This window comes from Gopherus flavomarginatus, chromosome 11 (genome assembly GCF_025201925.1).
Source record: "Gopherus flavomarginatus isolate rGopFla2 chromosome 11, rGopFla2.mat.asm, whole genome shotgun sequence".
NCBI classification, from domain to species: Eukaryota; Metazoa; Chordata; order Testudines; family Testudinidae; genus Gopherus; species Gopherus flavomarginatus.
This window is the reverse complement of record NC_066627.1, coordinates 52,940,230-52,964,430: the sequence shown is the minus strand read 5'-3', so window position 1 is coordinate 52,964,430 and position 24,201 is coordinate 52,940,230. Positions and strand designations below refer to the sequence as shown.

Below are 24,201 nucleotides of genomic sequence, written 5' to 3'. Positions count from 1 at the left end.
GAGGTGTGATGAACTGGGAATGTTCTTAATGTGTTCTTTGAATGCTGAGTGGGGAGTGTTGGCCTGGGAAGGTTGCAGGGGAGTTTTGCTGGAACTGTCTACATGAGGGATGGGAGATTTTCCTTGAGGGAGGATACCTGAGCACGTAACATGAGAACCCAGGAAGGTGGTTGGAGGCCAGGTGACACCTCTGCCCTGGAAACTGGACAAAAGGCAGAGGGAGACAGCTGGAGGGGGTTTCAGTTTGGAGCTGGCTGGGAGAATGGAGGGGAGCCCAGATCGGGCTCTGGCCTCCTTGGCCCCCCAGATGTACCTAACTGAGGGGGTCCTGTTGTCTGTACCTGCAAGACCTGTCTTGGACTGTGTTTCTGTCGTCCAAATAAACCTTCTGGTTTACTGGCTGGCTGAGAGTGATGGTGAATCGCAGGAGGCCAGGGCTACAGGGCCTTGACACCCCCATATTCTGTGACACCTGGGACAGGACATGTAACCCCTGTGTAGAATGGGGATAACGGTGCCTACTGTTTCACTATTGCCTTGGGGTGTAGAGAGGGATTATGAGGCTAAACTCCCCTGTTTGTTAAAGCATGTGAGGCTGCATGGATGGAAGATGGCAGAGAAATGAAAAGGATTCCTATTTGTATGGTCCTATTTTGTATTGTGCTGAGGCTCTGGGCAAGGGGCATCCAGCTCGGGGGCTAGGCTGGCAGGAAGTGCCCTTCCCTGACACGCTGGACAGTTGCAGCGGGACTCTCTCTGGCATGTGAACCCTGCTTGTGGGCGCTGTCGTCTACACTGTGTGGTTTGATTATGGCTCTGTGCTGGCTCCCGCCCTGTGGAAGTGGCCTGTCGGGGAAGCTCCCAGCTGGGAGAGCTTTGGGGAGTGGCTCTCTAGGGCTTGCTTGGTGAAGAGATGTGTCGTGGGTCCCTTTTGGCCTTTGGAGCAGCTAGGTCTGTGATACTGTCTCTCTTGCTCTTTGTAACCATCAGATACCTGGCACTGGGCTGCTCCATGTCACTGGCACCAGCCCCACAGGACCACACCTTCCCAGATTCAGCCACGCTGCCGGGCTGCTGCCTAGCAGGCATGAGGCACGGCCTGCCTCTGATAGGACAGTGCTGTTGTCTCGGCAGCATCCTCCTTCCGCAGTCCCTTTGGCCGCCTACTGGAAAAGGAAGGAATCTGGATCCCAATCTTACCCTGTCTCATTGCTCCCCTAGCTTGTGCTCAGTGAAAGTCCCTGTAAAAGATTCACAGGGACAACTGAGTGCTCAGGGTGCTGGGAGGCTTGATTCATGAGCCAGCTGTGCAGATGAGACACAGGGGTCGATCCACCTTCCTAAAGAGCCAGGGCAAAATTGATTGGGGCGGTATCAAGGGATGGGACTCTCAGAAACAGGATAAGACGGAAATAAAAGGGAAAGTTAGACTGAACAGTAAAAACCCTTCCTAACAGCCAGCGGCCTGTGAAATGGTGGGATAGACACCTGCAGGAAACCAGGCGAGTTTTCATTTGAGTTATTTAAAACTAGACAACATAAAATAGGAAAATACAGGGAATGTCAAGGGCCAATCTTCTGTTTGTCTGTTTAGGTGTTTGCATTAGCACCATTCACAGTGCTTGTGGTCCTTGCTTGTGGACCTCAGGGATGCATGATCTGGGATCAAATTGGACCTTGCCACCTTTAATTTTTATGACTGCACTTACATTTACACTATTGCTGTCCTTGGCTGTTATCCCCATGCAGCTCTGCTACTGTACAATGCTCCTGACCTGCAGTAACCCTGACTTAGATGAGTGCAGCCAAAGAGAGGTTCCCGAGTGGTGAGAGCTGCTAACCGGGGATCCATTCCTGTGCAGTTGTGCTGGTCTGGGAGTTACTCATGGCTTCTTTATTGCCTTGAATAGCTCTTGGAGCCATTAGCGATTATCTTTGCGAACTCATAGAGGAGGGGAGAAGTACCAGAGGACTGGAAAACGGCAATTGTAGTACCTAGCCATAAAAATGGGAATAAGGACAACCCAGGTGATTATAGACCAGAAAGCTGAAGTTCAGTACCCAGAAAGATAATGGAGTAAATAATCAATCAGTTTGAAAGCACCTAGAAGAAAATAAGGGGATAAGTAACAGTCAACGTGGATTTGTCAAGAACAAATCATGTCAAACCAACCTAATATCCTTCTCTGACAGAGTAACAAGCCTTGTGGATGGGGCGGTGAGGGTGGGGGTGGGGGTGGGCAGCAGTAGGTGTGCTATATCTCGACTTCAGTAAGGCTTTTGTTACAGTCTCATGACCTCAGAAACAAACTAGGGCAATACAGCCTAGATGGAGCTACTGTGGGGTGAGTGCACAACTGGTTGGAAAATCGTACTCAGAGGGTAGTTTTCAATGGTTCACAGTCAAACTGGAAGGGCATATCGAGTGGTGTCCACCAGGGATCTGTCCTGGGTCCGGTTCAGTTCAGTATCTTTATCAATGATTTGAGTAATGGCACAGAGAGTACACTTATAAAGTTCGTGGGCGATACCAAGCTGAGAAGGGTCGTGAGCGCTTCCGAGGACAGGATTAGAATTCAGAATGATCTTGACAACCTAGAGAAATGATCAGAAATAAATAGTATGAAATTCAATAAGGACAAAAGCAAAGTATTCCACTTGGGAAGGAATAATCAATTGCACAAATACAGAATGAGAAAGGACTGCCTAGGAAGGAGTACTGCAGAAAAGGATCTGGGGGTTATAGTGGATCATAAACTAAATATGAGTCAACAATGTGGTACGGTTGCAAAAAAAAGTGAACATCACTCTGAGCTGTATTAGCAGGAATGTTGAAAGCAAGACATGAGGAGCAATTCTTCCGCTTTACTCAGCACTGATTAGACCTCAGCTGGAGTATTGTGTGCAGTTCTGAGCACCACACTTCAGGAAAGATGTAGACAAATTGAAGAAAGTCCAGAGAAGAGCAACAAAAATGATTAAAGGTCTAAAAAACATGACCTATGAGAAAAGATTGAAAAACTTGAGTTTGTTTAGTCTGGAGAAGAGAAGACTGAGGAGGGATATGATAACCATCTTCACATACCTCAAAGATTGTTATAAAGAGAAGGGTGATAAATTGTTCTCCTTATCCACTGAGGACAGGACAAGAAGCAATGGACTTATATTGCAGTAAGGGCGGTTTAGGTTGGACATTAGGAAAAACTTCCTAATTGTCAGGGTGGTTAAGTGCTGGAACAAATTGCCCAGGCAGGTTGTGGAATCTCCGTCACTATAGGTATTTAAGAGCAGGTTAGAGAAACCCCTGGCAGGGATGGTCTAGATAATACTTAGTCCTGTGTCCGTAGCTAGGAGACTAGACTAGGTGACCTGTTGAGGTCCTTCGCAGTCCTACATTTCTACAATTCGATGAATGTGTTGAGCTGATGCGTTACAGTCAGAACAGACGTTTCCCCTTGTCCATAGTCCCTGCTTCTCCAAAGGAAGGAGTTTGCACTCTTGGTACAACCTTCCCCCGTGTACCCTCACTTTAACTCTAGGGCCTCCAGTCAGATAGTAATGGGGCTACCTATGTCCCTGGAGATAGAGGCCAGACAGAGAACAGGTTAGTGTCACAGTGGAAGTGATTGTAACAGGGCCTAATCAACCTGGCTGAGAGTCAGTGCAGGTCTTGCTAGCCCCTCCCTAGTCCCTCATGGCTCTCTCCTGCTTTGTGCTCAGATATGCCATCGATCACAACACCAACCTGGAGAGGATCTTTGACATTGATGCAAACACAGGCACCATTGTGACAGTCAAAGTCCTGGATCGGGAGACGGCAGGGTGGCACAACATCACGGTCCTGGCAATGGAAGCAGGTGAGGGGGAGAGTTCTGTAGAGGGGTGGGTATCACTCACTGGTGCAGAGGTGACCACCTCAAGGAAGCAGGCACTAACTAGAGGTGATATAAGAGAAGATGCAGGAAGGGAAATCTAACATCTCCCCAGACAATCTAAAAATACTCCTCCTGTCTCGTGTTGAGAAGTGGAGCTGTGGTCGGATGGTACCTTTGATGAATACTAATCAAAACCCGTGTTATCTACCCAGCAGCCCCACCAGCCATCCCTGCGCTGCTCATTTGCTGCTTTCACACCTGATGAGACACCTCTGGGACTGCTAAGAGCCCATGTTTATATAATGTGTTTCCTCCTCAGTTCAGATGCCATCCTGTTTCTGGATTCACTGCCTGGGTCTTGGGGACGTGGCCGCCTCTGCCTCTCTCCTCAGACACGTGCAGCACTCACAGCCATCCATGGGGAAGTAAAATTACATTGTGAGGACTCTGCAGTAACTTAAAATTCAATCTGGCCCCTGCACCTGCACCGCTAGGTATTTTGTGATCTACACCTCCTACCCATGTACCTCCCATTCACACACACAGGCACCGGGCCAATAGCAGAAGCAGCTTGTCCTGTGTTACATCAAACAGTTATTTTATAAAAACAAATAGATTTGGGGCATTGTGTCTAGAAAGGGCCATGACAAGGACAGACAGATTGACAGATGAAATACGACAAATGGACAGAAAGGCCCATCACTTGCACTCTTCTTCCTTTTTTCCAGACAGTTGTGCAGGCTGTCTCTGCTCTGTGTCTTGGCCCAGCTCTCTGTGCTATAGCAGGTATCTGCTCTCAGCTGTGGTGATGCAGCAGCCATGCTGTCTGTGCTTCATCAGGGTTATTTCTCTGCCTGGCACCACTGGGTGAGAGCCTCGGTGATTCCAAAGGCTTCATTAAACACGGGGAATAAGCAGCAAGGAGGCTGAGGCAGCTTCAATGAGCTCAGAGAATTGCCCTTCCCGAGGCTGTGCTCACAGGGAGAACACTTGCCTCCAGATCCAGAGCAGCAGAAGAGCTTCACTAAATGCAAAACTCAGCTCTGTGACTGTTTTTCCCTCAATAATTTCTGCACACACAGACCACTGTACCCCTTACTCACGTATAAAGAAACCCATTAACCGATCAGGCTCTCTCTCCTGTGGGCTGGGAAGGAAGCAAGAGAAATTCTCAGTGTAATTTCTGTTTTGTAAATACTTGGGAAGTATCAGATACTGTGGGACATCTAAGTACATGGGTAGATGGATGGGTGGATGATGGACAAACTTCAAGGACTTGGAAGTTTGAAGACGCTGCTAGATTTGCTTTTATCTTTCTAAAGGGGCCTGTGGGGGGTTGTTACTGATGATTTTTCTCCTGTTTCTGCCCATGTTTATGCCTGCACTCTGCTAATTCCCTTTCCTACTGTTTGTCTGGTTCTGCCCTTCCCATACTATGCACTTTCTCAGAAGGATGAAAATGATATTATAAAAACTGCTCTTCTAAACTTCAAAAAGACAATGGGAAAACAAAATCCCAAGCAGTCACGTTAGCTTTTGCTTCTGATGAATCTTTGAGCTCGTTCACTAGGGCTGGGAGGGCTGCAGACAAAGTAGGGAAGAGCCAATAGCCGACAGAGTGGATTTCTGAACGTGCCCCTTGACGTTGCTCTCCTGCTTCTCCCCAAGAGGGCCAGCACGTGCTGTTCTGCTAAGTGAAAGGCGTTTTTGTTGGTGAAGTAAATATTCAGCACAAAGGCAAGTAGAAAGGGGCACCTGCCTTATGTGTGAATACAAATGAATTGGCGAGAGCCAGACGCAGGGCGGGGACTGAAAGATTGAGAGGAAGAAGGGAAAGAAGGAGAGACACCTAAAGGGTAGAGGTTTGCAGAACCAAGTAGCTGTGAGATAGGGAACTACTGGATTCCCTAAAGGCTATTGTGGAAAAGGGAGCTTGTGCCTGAGAACTCCGTCTGCCTAGGAATTCAGAGCTGATAGCCAGACTGTAGCAGTGACCTGGGGGACTAACAGGAAGGGCCTGTGGCAGTAGATGGAGCCTGCCTGTTCTCCATACTCCATTGTCCTCTTTTTCAATAAGCTACTTCTAGAAGCTTAACATACAATCCTCATGTGATAGCCTTTTCTTTCCGTAGGGCAGCGATGCCCTTCCGGTCTTCATTTGTAGTTGCTGAAGAACCCTCTCTCATCCAGCTGAGGAAAGCGAGGAGGAAATACATTAGCAGTCGTGCAGGTTTCAAGTTTGTTTATCTGAGAGGATTTTTCGGGTATCTGCACTTCCGCCAAAACACAGCGACATGGAACAAATAGCTGGCACATAGCTAAGCAGCCAAAGCCCTGACTCAGGCAGAATAATTTCCCAGCAGAAGTTCTGTTCATCTTTTTTACTTCAGTTAAAGACAGAAAAGAACAAACTCTTGGTCCTGCCTTGCAGAGGCTTTGAACAAACTCCTCATGGGGAATGAAAAGAAAATAAATAATAGCAAAAAGAGCTTTGATAAGCCACAGGTGTTCTGCTGCTGGATAGGAAACTGGCAAGATTATCCTCAGTGCGCTGCCACTCTCTGTAATGCATGTTCAGGCCCTTGTCTCATGTGGAGCTAAGCAGGTTGTTCCCTGTAAGAGAATGGATCTGACCCTTTTGACTCGGGTGTAAGGCCTTGGGTTCCCCCCACATTCCACACAAGCATTGAGAATGATAGAGGCTTCAAGAAGCAGCAGAACAGTGGGGAATACAGAGAACAGGAACACAATCTTCAAACCCTTCCGCTCACGTGTCTAATGTCTCAGAATGGTAACAGACACCAGCATCTCCAGGCCAGGCGCAGACCAGGTCTCGTTCCACTTTCCACCATCACAGTTAGCACCAGGCTCCACTCCAGTCCACTGGGTGCCTTTGAAATGAGAGAGAGGTCTCAGCTAAGGAATTTTCCTCTGTGCACTCAGTGTGTGCAGGTAGGGGCACCTGCCTAGGTCTGACTCTGAGCAGGGGAGTTTGCCTAGGTCTTGCTTAGGAGACATCTTTAGGGACGTCTTTGTGGGTTATTTTTTGTCAAGGAAGATGTGCACACGCTTGCCAAGCTGCATGGTGACACGTTGTTGGGTCTGATGCAGGCCAGGACTTCACTTAGCATTAATCCTGTCCTTGCCCTGCCTTCCTGGCTCTGGGGCTGAGATGCCTAGGCACAGAGGGATTCAGTGTGCATCCTCGAGCATGTATCACTTCTGTTGTTTCCAACCCCACCTCCGCTGCAGTCATTGCAATGAGAGGGGTCCAGAGCTACAAAGACTGGACCCAGATTGGAGCAGCCCTATGGTCCCGGGACATCTGAACCTAGGGGTTTGGCTCAGTCCTGTCTCTAGTTACAGTGAGTTTTTATTTCCACTGGCTGTTGTGAGCTGTATGTTCGTGGGAAAGCTGCACCACTGTGGCCTTGTGGTGAGCACTGGCTGGGCCCAGGCTTTTCTTCCCAGCCCTGCACCGCTGTGTGTCTAGACACCTTTAATGCATTCAGCTGGTACAGATTGTTACCAGAGCAGGGGCATGCGCCTCCTGAGGGCATGGAAATGAAGTTGTGTTAGCGGTGGCCCGTGGAGAGGACGCTAGTGGTGCAGAACAACTCAGCTTCTACAGCAAACTTGAGGTGACAAGAATCAGAAGGAAAATATTTATACACAGCAGCTAGGATTTCAGAACAAGTCAGTAAATGCTGCCGTTTCCCTCCAGCAGGGAGGCCTGTCAGACTGGATTACTTTAAAAGCTGGGGAGATTCTTTAGTATTCTGACTTCTCCCCGTCAGTAAGTTCTGACTCATCCATTTTAACTGTCCAGACGTTCCTGCCAGTGACATTACCCTTAACGGTTTGTAATCATGAAATATTAATGGCCAATATTGAATTTAAAGTACAATTTATGTCTGAATTCTCTGGTGGAAAGGGCAGTTGTAAAGGTAAGGCCTTCAAAGTGACACAAGGAATTTCAGCATGTGGCCTTATAACAGATGTCAGGCTGAACCAAGAGCAGTGCTGGGGCTTGGCGCCGAGGGGAGGGGGCTGTGGCTGCCCTGTGCTCGGGTTGGCGCTGAGGGGAGGGGGCCGTGGCCGCCCTGTGCTGGGGCTTGGCGCCGAGGGGAGAGGGCTGTGAGGAAGTGAGGCTCAGTACAAACAGGTGGCAGAGTATTTCCCCATTTTTCATAAGCAAGTGCTTTGTACTAAAGACATCACAAGACGTCGAGAGAGGAGACAAATCCATACAGTTCCTCCTTCTGCCCTGGATCAGGTCCATAGCTCCCCATGCTAGTCACTCAGCCCAGGGAACCAAGGGACTCCCCATCCCCCTTCCACTCAGGAGCTGGGGTAGTGGTGGCTTTTCTGACCCCCTGGGCTCTCCATGTCTGCTTACAGTCTGTTTGACCTAACTATCTCCCTCCTCAGTCCTGTACCTGTCTCCCTGCACTCCCTTTTCCCCCTTCTCCATTTCCTGCTCTTAGATCAAACAGTTGCCATTACCACCAGCGACGATAAATTAAAAACTGAATGCATGGCACTAATGTGATGTTTGGCAGCACCCTCCCGCCCCCCCAGCTCCCTAACCCTGACCCATTGTCTGGCTTGTCTAGATTGCGAGGAACTTGAGGCAGGAACTCTCCATGCATTGATATGGGGCCCTGATCCCGACTGGGACTTTAAGTGATACTGCACTACAAATGAACCACCATACATGTTCACCTGTGGGATTCCCTGAGCACTCTGTGTGGCTGGGGCCGCGCCTCGGTTACAGTTCCTCCCAAACGGTACATTCACATCAGGGGAATAGCAGGAAAAGCAGGAACGGGCCTAAGGCCACACCCATAACTCTCCAAGAATATGCACTATTTGAGGTGAAGACAATAGAGTCAGAATCTCTCTTCCAGAAAGAAGCAAAAAGTCCCTGTTCCAGGGTGGCCTGTCTATGCCAATTGGCAACGGGCAGAATATTTGGGCCCTGGTAACTGTGCAGCCAACCAGCAAACCTGGAGATTGTTCAGCAAATCTGGCCAAGTGTTTGCTGAGATAAATCTTCATTTCACACACAAGCTGTTTACCTTCCTTAGGCTAATATTTGTGATTCTCTTCTTGCTTTCCTCTCTGCTCATGTAAAATGAGGAGGACTTGACTGCTGTGTCCACTGCTGGTAATTGAGATGATAAATCTTCCTGCTGGAGACCGGCTTTAATCAGAGCATTGTGTTTGGATGCAATTTAATTACTCTCATGCCGCTGAGCTAGGGCAGGACTCAGGGGAGGTAAGAGCCATTTATACATTACTTGGTCTCACATGCTGCTTCCACTCACTACGGAGCCACGTTTTCAGCTCTGGACTCTGATTTTAGGTGCCCCTATTTAGGACACCTGCATTTGCTTGTACCTGCAAATGTGAATGTGCAAGCAGCCATTTGCCTGCATAGTCAGGCAGTTGCACTCACGTCTGCACTTGTGAAAAATGGGTACGCACTTACGCGCTCACTTGTTCTAGCACCCCTCTTGTGCACACACTGGCAGGCCAAATATTCAACCCTAAAATTCTGCTGTATGTCATTTTGCTCTTCCTAATCCACTGAGATTATGGGTGGAATAAGAGTTGCTCCCTCATGTATCTGGTTTCTCCGGTGACACAATAATCCTGGGTTTATTTCAAAATCAGTTGCTATGGAAATGATAGTGATGTCACCATTTCAGCATTGGCAGACAAATAAACAGGGACAAGTTTTTAAAGTGCTTGTACACAAATGCTAGAAGTCTAAATAATAAGATGGGTGAACTAGAGTGCCTTGTGATAAAGAGGATATTGATATAATAGGCATCACAGAAACCTGGTGGACTGAGAGCAATCAATGGGACACAATCATTCCAGGGTACAAAATATATCAGAAGGACAGAACAGGTCATGCAGGGGGAGGAGTGGCACTATCCGTGAAAGAAAATGTAGATTCAAATGAAGTAAAAATCTTAAGCGAATCCACATGTTCCATAGAATCTCTATGGATAGAAATATCAAGCTCTAATAAAAATATAACATTAGGGATCTATTATCAACCACCTGACCAGGACAGTAATAGTGATGATGAAATGCTAAGGGAAATTAGAGAGGCTATCAAAATTAAGAACCCAATAATAGTGAGGGATTTCAATTATCTCCACATTGGCTGGGAACATTTCACTTCAGGACGAAATGCAGAGATAAAATTTCTCGATACTTTAAATGACTGCTTCATGGAGCAGCTGATACAGGAACCCACAAGGGGAGAGACAACTCTAGATTTAATCCTGAGTGGAGCGCAGGAGCTGGTCCAAGAGGTAACTATAGCAGGACTGCTTGCAAATAATGACCATAATATAATAACATTTAACATCCTTGTGGTGGGAAGAACATCTCAACAGCCCAACACTGTGGCATTTAATTTCAAAAGGGGGAACTATACAAAAATAAGGGGGTTAGTTAAACAAAAATGAAAAGGTACAGTGACTAAAGTGAAATCCCTGCAAGCTGCATGGGCGCTTTTTAAAAACAGCATAATAGAGGCCCAACTTCAATGTATACCCCAAATTAAGAAACACAGTAAAAGAACTAAAAAAGAGCCACCGTGGCTTAACAACCATGTAAAAGAAGCAGTGAGAGAGAAAAAGACTTCCTTTAAAAAGTGGAAGTCAGATCCTAGTGAGGCAAATAGAAAGGAGCACAAACACTGCCAAATTAAGTGCAAGACTGTAATAAGAAAAGCCAAAGAGGAGTTTGAAGAACGGCTAGCCAAAAACTCCAAAGGTAATAACAAAATGTTTTTTAAGTACATCAGAAGCAGGAAGCCTGCTAAACAACCAGTGGGGCCCCTTGACAATCGAAATACAAAAGGAGCGCTTAAAGACGATAAAGTCATTGCAGAGAAACTAAATGGATTCTTTGCTTCAGTCTTTGCAGCTGAGGATGTTAGGGAGATTCCCAAACCTGAACTGGCTTCTGTAGGTGACAAATCTGAGGAACTGTCACAGATTGAAGTGTCACTAGAGGAGGTTTTGGAATGAATTGATAAACTCAACATTAACAAGTCACCAGGACCCGATGGCATTCACCCAAGAGTTCTGAAAGAACTCAAATGTGAAGTTGCAGAACTATTAATTAAGGTTTGTAACCTATCCTTTAAATCAGCTTTGGTGCCCAATGACTGGAATATAGCTAATGTAACACCAATATTTAAAAAGGGCTCTAGAGGTGATCCCAGCAGTTACAGACCGGTAAGTCTAACGTCAGTACTGGGCAAATTAGTCAAAACAATAGTTAAGAATAAAATTGTCAGACCCATAGAAAAACATAAATTGTTGAGCAATAGTCAACATGGTTTCTGTAAAGGGAAATTATGTCTTACTAATCTATTAGAGTTCTTTGAAGGGGTCAAGAAACGTGGACAAGGGGGATCCAGTGGACATGGTGTACTTAGATTTCCAGAAAGTCTTTGACAAGGTCCTTCACCAAAGACTCTTACGTAAACTAAACTGTCATGAGATAAAAGGGAAGGTCCTTTCATGGACTGAGAACTGGTTAAAAGACAGGGAACAGAGGGTAGGAATTAATGGTAAATTTTCAGAATGGAGAGGGGTAACTAGTGGTGTTCCCCAAGGGTCAGTCCTAGGACCAATCCTATCCAATTTATTCATAAATAATCTGGAGAAAGGGGTAAACAGTGACGTGACAAAGTTTGCAGATGATACTAAACTACTCAAGATAGTTAAGACCAAAGCAGATTGTAAAGAACTTCAAAAAGATCTCACAAAACTAAGTGATTGGACAACAAAATGGCAAATGAAATGTAATGTGGATAAATGTAAAGTAATGCACATTGGAAAAAATAACCCCAACTATACATACAATATGATGGGGGCTAATTTAGCTACATCGAGTCAGGAAAAAGATCTTGGAGTCATCGTGGATAGTTCTCTGAAGATGTCCACGCAGTGTGCAGAGGCGGTCAAAAAAGCAAACAGGATGTTAGGAATCATTAAAAAGGGCATAGAGAATAAGACTGAGAATATATTATTGCCCTTATATAAATTCATGGTACGCCCACATCTTGAATACTGTGTACAGATGTGGTCTCCTCACCTCAAAAAAGACAATTCTAACACTAGAAAAGGTTCAGAAAAGGGCAACTAAAATGATTAGGGGTTTGGAGAGAGTCCCATATGAGGAAAGATTAAAGAGGTTAGGACTCTTCAGCCTGGAAAAGAGGAGACTAAGGGGGATATGATAGAGGTATATAAAACCATCAGTGATGTTGAGAAAGTGGATAAGGAAAAGTTATTTACTTATTCCCATAATACAAGAACTAGGGGTCACCAAATGAAATTAATAGGCAGCAGGTTTAAAACAAATAAAAGGAAGTTGTTCTTCACACAGCGCACAGTCAACCTGTGGAACTCCTTGCCTGAGGAGGTTGTGAAGGCTAGGACTATAACAGGGTTTAAAAGAAAACTGGATAAATTCATGGTGGTTAAGTCCATAAATGGCTATTAGCCAGGATGGGTAAAGAATGGTGTCCCTGGCCTCTGTTTGTCAGAGGATGGAGACGGATGGCAGGAGAGTGATCACTTGATCATTGCCTGTTAGGTTCACTCCCTCTGGGGCACCTGGCATTGGCCACTGTCGGTAGACAGGATACTGGGCTGGATGGACCTTTGGTCTGACCCAGTACAGCTGTTCTTATGTTCATTGTTGCAGAAAAGACATATTAGATCATCCAGGACTACTCAGCATGATGATAGGCCCAGTGTTTCCTGAGATTCAGGGGTGACAGAACTGGCTGCAGAATCTGTATCTTCAGAGATGTGCTGCAAGAGCGGAACTTCCTTTAAAAGAACAAAGACAAACGGTTGCAGAGAAACGTTCAGAGCATGGCCTGACTGTAACTACCAATGCCTGAGCCTGGAGGTGGAAGTTATCACAGATCTAGCTGAGCTTCCCCCATGGGACACTCTTTAGACTGCTTGGAGGGATCCAAATGCCAAATCTCACAAGCTCCTATCTGGCTGGGGCAGGGCAGAGTTTAGACACTGTTCCAGGCTCCAGGCCTCTCAGCACACCCAGGTACTGACACCCCTCTTGGCAGTCGGGACCCTGCAACTAGTTGCCTGCACCCTGAAACTAATGCTGTCTGCCCCAAGCCTCCCCAACAGCTCTTGCACATTCCCCAGTATTCCACCAAAGGTGTGAACCTTCTGGTGCGCAGATTTCCTTGTATGGGGCACATGATAGTGACATGCACAGACTTTGCAAAGGATTCTAAAACACCATGCATCATCTGGATGAGGGCAGATCGCACAGGGATGTAGCCTCCTTGCAGACTGAGCGCTGCCTGCATGAAGCTCTAGCTCGATCCTTAAGGTGGCCTGGCTGTACACTGAGTCCATGTCTATCACTGGCAATCCTCTCACGTCACTGAAACTTTTTGGCAACCAAATGACCATCGGTCATGTAGTGGCATTCCCAGGGAAACACATTTCAGAATTTGTTGGTCTTCCATCAGTTGAAGACTGCTATCATGTCCTCCCCTTACTCTCCTCTTTTCCAAACTAAACATACTCAGTTCCTTTGGCGTTTGCGCCTATGACTTGCATTCCATCCCTTTGATCATCTTTGTCACTTGTCTCTGGATCCTTTCCAGTTTGTCTACATCCTTTGAATACAGCAGTGACCAAACTGGATACGGTACTCCAGCTGAGGCTTAGCCAGCGCCGAGAAGAGCGTTTCCTCAAATCATGATAGCAGTGTGAATATTAAATATTTCAGTTCATTGGTGGGTTGAATCCAAAGTCTAATGGTGGCAGTTTTGGTGTAAAAAATATTGTTAGTGGGAATCATTTTAATTAGAAAAGTCCAACTAGCATGTTTATCCACTGCTGCTGGATGTGGTGGGGACCTGTGGGGCAGCTGGTTGCTGTCCGGGATTTCTGGGCTGTGGAACTAAGAGTTCAAGCCAACATCAACAAAAACCTCATATCACTTCCTCTTCTGCCAGCAGTAAGAAAAGAGGAGATGCATCTTCTCATCAGTGCCAAAAGCCTCAGGTACCAAAACTTCCAGCTTCCGTCAACAACAGCCTGCACAGTTACTATAAGTACAAGAATCTGCTGCACATTGAGAACCAGGGACAGCATGGAATAATTATAATTTAGTATCTAAATAAATAACACCAGGAAAAGTGCCCTGACTGGGTTATTTTCATAATTGAAAAAACTCTTTATTTTGGAATTTACTTGAAGCTGAGAAGAAATGTCAAAACGTGCCTCAGAATTCGCACCATCGTGCTGGAGGAATTGGGGCCATGCCTTAGAACTGGGTTCTGTGTGCCTCAGTCAGTGTGACAGGCAGTCCCTGTTTAATGTATGTTCCATCCAGTCTTTTCCATTGCATGAGCATTGGATCTCAATGGGGCCGTGGAAGACAGCAACCCATGTTAAAGGTGCACAACGCAAAGTAATACCTTGCCTGTCCTGGGTCTCCAACGATTTATCTGGGGCAGGGAAGGAATGCACTTTCAGTGCACTTCTGCTGAAGGCAAATATTGTTGCAGAGCACTTCTGCTGGAACTGTAATAGACTCAAGTGGATCTGGAAATACTTCTGCCCAGGTTGGCAAAGGCAACTGCCAATCACAGGTCCACAATTCCTTCCCTGCACTGCTGTGCTTTGATCATCTTGCTCTTGCTCTGTGTGGTTTTCCCATCTCCTTCCTCAATCTTTTCAGATTAATGGCATTCAGACTCCTGGAGGAAATGCAGAAAAGCGGCATGTTTAATTTTAATTTAGGAAACCGTTTAGGTAGCAGCCTAGTTTCCTTGCTGCTGTCAGTCAGGTTTTCTCAAGGCTGACTTCAATTAGTTTAAAAATATTGAATGTAATTTTGCCTGACACAACATATTGCAGCCACTGCAAAATATAATTTATTTTAGAAGAAGAAATAATTAAACTAATTTGCATGTCAGTCAGCTGAGCTGGAATACAGAGTAGAGTTGCAGCAGTGAAAGATGATGCTCTCTTCAAACTGATCACACTCTCCCCCTCAGTCCTGGCCACTGAGGACCAACAGCTATTTTTGTTTTCTGTCAGGCTCTGTTTGATGATGTCATACTTCTCTGCCTTCTCTTGCTCAGATTGACGGTCTAGCTAATATCATGAAAATGTGGTTCTTTCTGCCTGTGGGTCTGTGTGTGCATGCAGCTGTATGCACATTAGCACGTGGCTATGCCTTCGTGGGCATGTCTGCACATGTCTCTGTGTGTGCGTGTCATTCCGCATGTACACATGGGGACAAGGGGTGCTGCAAAGCTCTTTTGGGCGCTGGTGCGTGAGGTTTGGAGTACTTAAGAGGAGTGAATCTTGCAGTTCATTACACATGCACTGCAGTAACATCTCGATCCCACCCACCCCAGACCATTGTTGGTTCTACTTACCCCATAAGTTACAGAAAATACATATCAGGAGAGGTTTTAAAAAATCTATTGAAGCTGCTTTTTATATTTCCCCCCCTGTAAAACCAGGTGCCTCGGAGGGAGAGGAGAGTTTTTTAAAGAATACATTTTAGTGGCCCTTAAACAGCTTTTTAAACATATATGACAATGTTCTATTCAAAGGCCCAGCAGGAAGTGATGCAGCAGGGCCAAAAAGAAAAGAAATACCATGTGTCCTGTGCAAGGGTCCCCAAAGATCATCATCTGCAAACACTTGGAAGGTGGTAAGGTGATAGGGAATAGCCAGCATGGATTTGTAAAGAACAAATCGTGTCAGACTAATCTGATAGCTTTCTTTGATAGGATAACGAGCCTTGTGGATAAGGGACTTTAGTAAGGCATTTGATACAGTCTCGCATGATATTCTTATAGATAAACTAGGAAAGTACAGTGTAGATGGGGCTACTATAAGGTGGGTGCATAAGTGGCTGGATAACCGTACTCAGAGAGTAGTTATTAATGGCTCCCAATCCTGCTGGAAAGGTATAACAAGTGGGGTTCCGCAGGGGTCTGTTTTGGGACCGGCCCTGTTCAATATCTTCATCAATGATTTAGATGTTGGCATAGAAAGTACGCTTATTAAGTTTGCAGACGATACCAAACTGGGAGGGATTGCAACTGCTTTGGAGGACAGGGTCAAAATTCAAAATGATCTGGACAAATTGGAGAAATGGTCTGAGGTAAACAGGATGAAGTTCAATAAAGATAAATGCAAAGTACTCCACTTAGGAAGGAACAATCAGTTTCACACATACAGAATGGGAAGAGACTGTCTAGGAAGGAGTATGGCAGAAAGAGATCTAGGGGTCATAGTGGACCACAAGCTTAATATGAGTCAACAGTGTGATACTGTTGCAAAAAAAGCAAACGTGATTCTGGGATGCATTAACAGGTGTGTTGTAAACACAACACGAGAAGTCATTCTTCCGCTTTACTCTGCACTGGTTAGGCCTCAACTGGAGTATTGTGTCCAGTTCTGGGCACCGCATTTCAAGAAAGATGTGGAGAAACTGGAGAGGGTCCAGAGAAGAGCAACGAGAATGATTAAAGGTCTTGAGAACATGACCTATGAAGGAAGGCTGAAAGAATTGGGTTTGTTTAGTTTGGAAAAGAGAAGACTGAGAGGGGACATGATAGCAGTTTTCACGTATCTAAAAGGGTGTCATCAGGAGGAGGGAGAAAACTTGTTCACCTTAACCTCCAATGATAGAACAAGAAGCAATGGGCTTAAACTGCAGCAAGGGAGATTTAGGTTGGACATTAGGAAAAAGTTCCTAACTGTCAGGATAGTTAAACACTGGAATAGATTGCCTAGGGAAGTTGTGGAATCTCCATCTTTGGAGATATTTAAGAGTAAGTTAGATAAATGTCTATTAGAGATGGTCTAGACAGTATTTGGTCCTGCCATGAGGGCAGGGGACTGGACTCGATGACCTCTCGAGGTCCCTTCCAGTCCTAGATCTATGAGTCTATAAGATGATGCTCCCATTTCTAGCCCCACCATTTCTTATAGACTCATGGACTTTAAGATCAGAAGGGACCGTTATGATCATCTAGTCTGACCTCCGGCACAATGCAGGCCACAGAATCTCACCCGCCCACTCCTGTAACAACCCCCTAACCTATGTCTGAGTTACTGAAGTCCTCAGATTGTGGTTTGAAGACCTCAAGCAGCAGAGAATCCTCCAGCAAGTGACCCATGATCCATGCCCCATGCTGCAGAGGAAGGTGAAAAACCTCCAGGGCCTCTGCCAATCTGCCCTGGAAAATTCCTTCCCGACCCCAAATATGGCAATCAGTCAAACCCTGAGTATGTGGGCAAGATTTCTTGAGGTATCAGACCCAGGGTCTCAAGCTTCAGTGATTTAGGGTGATTTGGGAGTGGGGTTTGAGGGGCAGGGAGGAGACCTTTGTGTAGCAGGTGATTTTTTGTTAATGGTATGTCTTTGAAGCTGCTCACAGGCATAGAATGTTATTGACAGCTCTGAGGGAGACAAGTCCGCAGGCAAAGTGCAGGTGAGACCGTCACATGTGCTCAATAAATGTATCTTAGCACATGGATATCTCCACCACCCATGCATAGTATATTTCCTCAGACTCCTTGACTTTGAGGCTGTGATGATAGGAGGGGTTCGTGCTGTTCTCTCTGACTCTAAATATCAGCATACGCTGATTGCAATCTCAGCTAAAGGGCTGCAAGCTAGTTCCATAAGGATGGCATAGTAGGAAACGCGCTGTCTTCTGACTGGTTTGGAAAGATTTAAATATCCTGGGTTAAGATCTGGCTCCTTGGGGCACACATCTGTCTTTTTCTTATGGTATCTCTAGCACTGTAAAAATACATAAGAATGATTAAGAATAGTCATGATAATGAATGCTGTATTGCCCACTAATTGTGTGTGCTCTGAATGGGTGATGGGAGTCAGGGTAAGGTTAGGAGAGAGACAAGGAAAGATCTGAGTGTCTCTCTTCCCCCTTTCTCTTCCTCCTCTCATCCTTTCTTTCTGCCTTTTCTCATCTCCTTCTATGTATATCACCTTCAGGGCAATGCCAGCTCACTTTAGACTCAAACTTCAGGGAAAGGTTATCCATCTTTCTGCAAGACGAGCCAGGCTGCTGGGGAAGGAGATAAAACACTCTCACCATATCACTTGCTGGAATCAAACCCCTCTCACTTACTCGCTCATTTACCCCTTCAGATGGAACCGGACGGACACACCTCTTTACCACCCCCTCAGATTTTCCGCCTCCCAGCTCCCTCCCTGCCCTGCTGCCTTCAGCTTCCTTTCTTCCTAAAAGCAATTGCAGTTTATTTCGCTGCACTAACATGCTCTTAAAAATAACAAATTGTTCCAGGCTTTTAGTCACGACTTCTGCCTCCTTCCCCCCAAAACACCCATCTAATCACCAAAGCAGCAGGTCTGGGTGAGGGAAGCGATAACAGGAGAGCAGAGAGGGGGACCAAGGTGGGCTCTGGGGAGAGGGTTTGGGTTCTCAGATAATTATGGAGCATTGCTCATACTTCTCTCCCCCGGGTACAACTCCACCTGACTCACAGACCAGAGTTAATTTTATCAACAAACAGGCAGCAGGCTCCTGCTTTAACAACAAGCAGTGCTCCCTCCCATGCTGGGTCTCTCCAGAGCTATAACTTCTGGGGGAACAAAGGAGCCAGATAATGAGGGTTTTTCATTTCTGGAAGCATGTGAGGCACTTCGGAAGGCATTAGGCCTTCAGGAGTGATTTATAATATTATAAAGAGGGATTAATGTACCTTTACGGTGCGTGCCATGAGGCAGAAACAAGAAGGAGCAAATCAGAGCTCCCAAGCTACCTACAAGCTACATCCCACATGTATAAAGCTCACACAGCTTATCAGGCAGAAGTAAGTACAGGAGCTGCCTAATGCAGCAGGGCGCAGAGCTACTGTCTAGGCTCCGGGGGAGCCAGGAGGTTTTGTTTGCTCATCCTGGAATGAGAGGGTTGGCTCAGGCTGTACAAAGCCATGGATAATGCAGTCATATTAAAATATGTATTTAGTAGCAGCAGGAGCAGGGGGACACCAAGATGGGCTTGTGATGCTGGCAGACCAGGTGCCAACTCAGGTCAAGCTCCCCATGTCTCAACTGAATCCTGATAAATACATGGGTGGAGTCAGTCCGGCTCACCTGGCGTTAGTATTGTTAGAATAGGGGTTGGAAGTAGAAGAATTAGTTTAGTGTTTAGACTGCATTGAAGGCTGGGGCTGGCTGCCTGCATTAATCTCACTTATAACATCCCATCATGTAAGGTAATGATTGAGCGTTTGCATTGTGAGCCATTGTAATTGTAACTCTCCAGGTAGGAGAGGGACATTAACCAGTGTGAAATGCTGGTCTCCAGCAGATGTTATGTCCTGCCCGACAGGGAAGGCCCAGCAATACCAGATGGACTGAAGTGGAACATTAGAGAGGACACGAACTGTTTACTCTCCCCCTTCACCCTCCCCCCCATCTCATGAAGAGGAGTCTTGCAAGTGAATTCCTCCCATCAGCTGAGTTGCAGCTCAGAACAGAAGAGGGGAAGGGAATAAAAACCCCTAACAAGGAGGAACTGGATCTCATTGCTTCTTGGACTCTGCAGACAAGATTTCTAAGGCATAATAAGCAAGAGATCCCCTGTGCTCAGCCTGGGTTAGCCCTAAATGACATCTAGAGCCGGCTTATTATAGAAGCTTCTATTATAGATTCATAGACTCATAGATTCATAGACTTTAGGGTCAGAAGGGACCAATGTGATCATCTAGTCTGACCTCCTGCATAAAGCAGGCCACAGAACTCTACCCATCCACTTCTATAACAAACCCCTAACCTATGTCCGAGTTATTGAAGTCTTCAAATTGTGGTTTGAAGACCTCAAGCAGCAGAGAATCCTCCAGCAAGTGACCCATGATCCATGCCCCATGCTGCAGAGGAAGGTGAAAAACCTCCAGGGCCTCTGCCAATCTGCCCCAGAGGAAAATTCCTTCCCGACCCCAAATATGGCTATCAGCTAAACCCTGAGCATGTGGGCAAGACTCACCAGCCAGCACTCAGGAAAGAATTCTCTGCAGTAACTCAGATCCCATCCCACCCAACATCCCATCACCGACCACTGGGCATACTTATCTGCTGGTAATCAAAGATCAATTGCCAAAATTAAGCTATCCCATCATACCATCCCTTCCATAAACTTATCAAGCTTAGTCGTAAAGCCAGATATGTCTTTTGCCCCCACTACTCCCCTTGGAAGGCTATTCCAGAACTTCACTCCTCTAATGGTTAGAAACCTTCGTCTGATTTCAAGTCTAAACTTCCTAGTGTCCAGTTTATACCCATTCGTTCTTGTGTCTGCATTGGTACTAAGCTTATCTTTTGAAATGTGAGGTTGTAACTCATTTATGTGTTTGTTGACCTGCTTTACACTTGAAAATAACTCTCTTATTTCCTTTTGCTATATAATAGATCTGTATTTAGTTTATTATAGGGTTGGCTATGACTGTGTGGTGTGCAGTTGACCTGGGGTAAGTGACTGGCGATTTGGGGCTAAAAGCAACCTGAATATTGCTGTAATTTGTGGTGCAAGCAACCAGCTATCACAACAGTAGGCTGCCTAAGTGACAAGATAGACCAGAGAATCCAAGAGGCCTGCCTGTGACTCCATGTTTAGGCTGTCAGAGACTCTGAGCAGTGTACACTTGGTAATAGGTTGGGGAAATCTATGTGCAGAACTCGCAGCCAGTTTGAGTCTGTGCCCTGCTTCCTAGCAGTGCCCGGGGGTTGGCACAGCTGGAAAGGGTTCAATGTGGCATTTGAGGAGTGCTGCATGGCTGCACCAGCTCAGCCAACCCCGACTCGGGAGGGGCTCAGAACAGCAACATAAGAACGGCCAGACTGGTCAACCAAAGTCCATCTAGCCCAGTTTCCTGTCTTCTGACAGTGGCTGGTGCCATGTGCTTCAGAGGGAATGAACAGAACCAGTAATCATCAAGTGACCCATCACCTGTTGCTCATTCACAGCCTCTGGCAGACCGAGGCTAGGGACACCATCCCTGTCCAATAGCCATTGATGGACCTATTCTCCATGAATTTACCTAGTTCATAGTCTTGGCCTTCACAGCATCCTCTGGCAAAGGGTTCCACAGACTGACTGTGCGTTGTGTGAAGGCATACTTCCTTTTGTTTGTTTTTAAACCTGCTGCCTATTAATTTCATTAAGGGTGACCAGATGTCCCAATTTTATAGGGACAGTCTCGATATTTGGGGCTTTTTCTTATGTAGGTGCCAATTACCCCCCATCCCTGACCCGATTTTTCACACTTGCTGTCTGGTCACCTTACATTTGGTGACCTCTAGTTCTTGTGTTATGAGAAGGAGTGAACAACACTTCCTTATTTCCTTCTCCACACCAGTCATGATTGTGTAGACCTCTATCTTATCCCCCTTTAGTCGTCTCTTTTCCAAGCTGAAAAATCCCACTCTTATTAATCTCTCCTCATATGGAAGCCATTCCATATCCGTAATCATTTTTGTTGCCCTTTTCTGAACCTTTCCAATTCCAATATATCATTTTTGAGATGGGGTGATCACATCTGCACACAGTATTCAACACACCAGGGTCAGACACGGGGCAGGTCTCTGAGGGGGCAGAACCAAAGAACCCCTGGAGACTTATTGCCAGCCTGAAATGCAGCTGAGCCCTATTCCCTGTCTCTGCATCCCTGTTCTGACATGGGCATTATAGCCTCAGGGCCTGGAGCATCAGCTCTTGAAAGGACTAATGCTGACCAGGGCCGAGTGAAGCCGATCTGATAGATCTTCCCACTTGTGCGTCGGGGTTTCTCTCCGTAAGGTGGGAATTGCCCCACGTTTAGTTGCTCTGGAAGAATTTTTACATAACACTCCCCTTCTTTCCTTGAGAGGAAGAGTGATGTCTCTGGGAGAGAGAGACTGAGTCCTCCCCTTAACCTGGCATGCCCTGGAGACCCCAGTGCTGAGTGAGTGGGAAGTGGAAAGGCCTTTTCTGCCCTTCTTTGCTTCAGCATTTACTTTCAACCCTCTGGAACAGCTGTGAGCTGCTGTGGGCTGCGTGTCTGCTGCACACTGGGGGGTCCCTTTCCCTAGAGTTGGGCAGTGCTGTTTCCTCCAATCCTCTCCAGACTGAGAGAGGGGCCTGGATGAAAGCCAGTTGGCTTAAATACCAGCCAGATAAGGCAGAGGTGTGATGCTTTTTGGCAGGGGGAGAAGCTTGAGGAACTGGTGAAATCTGAGTGAGGGCATCTGCTCAGCTCTTGCCAATGGGGTTCGCCACCCCTGGGCTCTGCCCAGCCTAATGGAATGGGGAGGAATGCCTCTGCCAGGAGTTTGCATTCTCTTCTCTCAGACTCTGCCTCAGTCATCAGTGCCTCAAAGCCCTGTGCTAGATGACGGCAGCGAGCTGGCCCTTGGACTGCCTGAGAATCTCTCTATCCAGGATGTACATAGCTCCCATTGTCGTCATATCTGGGGCCCTCCAAAGATTTAAAAATAGAATTAATGTTGGCAGCCTCTCTGTTTCCCACTTGCCAGTCTGTTGGGAGCACAGCTTGACTGGTCTATAGCACTGATTTTAACAGTGCGTGTGTGTATCTATGGGACGAGCTTATTGCAGGAAAACTGAATCTCAGAGCTGAGTTTTGCATTTCGCTCCAGACCTGGTGAGACTCTTATCTCTTGTGGCAGTGTGACGAAGTGGGACTGTTCTTAATGTTTCCTCTGAATACTGTGTGGGTGCCTCAGTTTCCCCTATGCATTTCTTAAGTCTCCAGTGTGCATAAATGGCCGACACTCTGTATCCTGGCAACAAATTACTGGAGCCCTTCCCCCCTGCAAGGGAATAGCTAAAGGTGAACAAAGAGATCAGGTGACCTTCTGGCCCGGGAAAGAGACAAAGGTCAGAGAGGATGGGCTGGAGGGGGTTTCAGTTTGAAGCTGGCTGGGGACGGGAAGTGAGGGTAGACAGGGTTGTCTGTCTTGCTGGGCCCCAGAATGGACCTGGCTGAGGGGTCCCATTCTCTGTACCTACAAGCTCTGTTTTAGACTGTGTTCCTGTCATCTAATAAACTTCTGTTTTACTGGCTGGCTAAGAGTCACATCTGACTGCAAAGCAAAGTGGGGGTGCGTGCAGGACCCTCTGACTTCCCCAGGACCCCGCTGGGGCGGGCTCGCTGTGGGAAGCGCACGGAGGGGCAGAGGATGCTGAATGCTCCAAGGAGAGACCCAGGAGGTGAAGCCGTGTGAGCTTCTTACCCTGAAGACAGTCTGCTCCAAGGGAGAGGAGGCTCCCCAGAGTCCTGACTGGCTTTATGGGGAGCAGTTCCAGAGCATCGCTCAGGGACTCCGTGACAGGCAGTGAGTTCCATAGTCCAAGTCTGGCTCCCATAAAGGACATACCTCCTGTACTCACAAGCCTCCCGTTAACAATTAACAGCTTCCTGGTTCCAGTGGGATATCTCTGAGACCTAGGTGTAATCTCTCGACACCATCTGGAAGTGCACTTTCCCTTCTTCTCCTCCTCCTCCATATCCTTCTGATCAGGGCACACTCATGCAGACACATTACCTGTGGGTGTAACGTTGGGGAGGGATAGCTCAGTGGTTTGAGCATTGGCCTGCTAAACCCAGAGTTGTGAGTTCAATCCTTGAGGGGGCCACTTAGGGATCTGGGGCAAGAATTGGTCCTGCTAGTGAAGGCAGGGGGCTGGACTCAGTGACCTTTCAAGGTCCCTTCCAGTTCTGGGAGATTGGTATATCTCCAATTATTTACTTTACTGTGCTGGGTGCTCTGCACTGCCTGCCAGGTCACACCTAGGAAAGGTTCCAGGTGCCAGCGATTATCTACAAACCCATCATTCCTGTAGAGCTCAAACTGAACTGGATGCCTCACCAGCAATGAACACAGGAGCCCTGGGGCCAAGGACCTGGCATTCTAACGAATGTCCAGGCATGGGCTGGGAAGTGGGGAGCCACAGGAAGGGAAGAGACTGAATGTGACACGTGTTATGGGGTTTGTTAATGCCACGATCTTTGTATTGATTTGTAGCTCTCTCCCGTTCCAACTGCACTTTCATTTCACCTTTACTGAAGTTTCACTGAGGTGATACCTTCAGCCCTGGATGGTTGAGTCTCACAGATCCCCTCTTCCTATGCCCACATCTGTCAGTCTCAAGAGTGAAGCTTGTGGGAGTTGGCCAGGGGGTAAATCTTCACCATCGGATCAGTGGCAGGTTCTTGGCACT

The 24,201-nt window shown here is 46.8% G+C and overlaps 1 protein-coding gene across 8 annotated transcripts in view; it reads left to right on the top strand.

Moving 5' to 3' along the window:
• Window positions 1-24,201, top strand: part of CDH22 (cadherin 22) — a 137,970-nt gene that overhangs the window by 88,424 nt on the left and 25,345 nt on the right. For all 8 annotated transcript variants that reach the window (XM_050917706.1, XM_050917703.1, XM_050917702.1 and 5 more), the window contains one exon: window positions 3,721-3,857. In XM_050917706.1, coding sequence (XP_050773663.1) covers window positions 3,721-3,857 — 137 coding nt within the window. The remainder of the gene's footprint in view (window positions 1-3,720; window positions 3,858-24,201) is intronic.